Raw genomic sequence first — 934 nt, forward strand, 5'->3', positions numbered from 1 at the left:
CCCGCAAGCGATTAGCTAGCGGAGTCGATCGCAGGCGGCGTCGGCGGTTGGCGCCTGAAGTGCCCGTGATTCGGGGCACATCACGCCACGGGCACGGGCCCGCAGTTGCCGCCGCACGGCCGGCCCCGGCCATTGATGACCCGCAATCGTGCCACCGCGCCCGAGGGCCGGCCAGATCGGCACGCCCTCTCCGCCATCCCGCCGTCCCCGCCCCCCCTCCTGCGAGCCTCCACCTCCCCTCTCCGCCCCGTCCCCTGCCCTCTTGCCCGCCCCGGCCCTCCTGGCGGAGACAGGCCATACACCCTTTCTCCCCTCCCCGGTTGACCCATGGACCAGCCTCCCCTTGTCCTGTCGTGGGTGCCGGCCGATCGGACGAACATTCGGATCACCGCGGCGCCGGCTCCCCTGCGCACCGGGCCGGCCGATTCGCACTGGCCGGCATCGCGGGGGCGCGGCCGCGGCCGCGGACATAGCCACCTCCCGGACACCCGCTTGTCTGGTGGCCCGGGCCGGCGACCCTCCCCGGCCTCCTTGCCGCCGCCGCCGGCCCTGCCAGCACCCCAGGCAGCACCCTCCCCGGGGCTGGGCCCGGCGGCCACACTCGGCCCGGTTCCGGCGGCCAGCGGCTTCGAGCTGACACCGAGCCTCGGGTGCGCCGGGTGCGCGGTCGCCGGCCGCCTGGCCCCCCCGGGGAGCACCTGCACCGAATGCGGCCTGGCCTTCCCGGCGGTACGTGACCCCGCTGGCGATCGCTACCTTGCTCGCAGCCGGCGACTCACCGGCACCCGGTCAACCGACATCGCACCCGCCTTGTGGGGCCCCTGACCCGGGGCCTCCCCTGCTGCTCCCTCTCTCGGTCTCCCGTTTCCCCCCCCCCCCCCCCCCCCCCCCCCCCCCCCCCCCCCCCCCCCCCCCCCCCCCCCCCCCCCCCCCC

At 77.2% G+C, this 934-nt stretch overlaps 1 protein-coding gene across 1 annotated transcript in view; it reads left to right on the plus strand.

Moving 5' to 3' along the window:
• Positions 1-183: 183 nt before the first annotated feature.
• Positions 184-934, plus strand: part of H696_05362 (hypothetical protein) — a gene marked incomplete at its 3' end in the record, with an annotated part of 4,987 nt that continues 4,236 nt past the window's right edge. The window contains exon 1 of the mRNA XM_009499208.1: positions 184-729. Within this exon, the coding sequence (XP_009497483.1) occupies positions 328-729 (402 nt within the window). The 5' untranslated portion in view covers positions 184-327. The remainder of the gene's footprint in view (positions 730-934) is intronic.

The sequence above is a fragment of the Fonticula alba genome, assembly GCF_000388065.1.
Source record: "Fonticula alba strain ATCC 38817 unplaced genomic scaffold supercont2.10, whole genome shotgun sequence".
NCBI classification, from domain to species: Eukaryota; order Rotosphaerida; family Fonticulaceae; genus Fonticula; species Fonticula alba.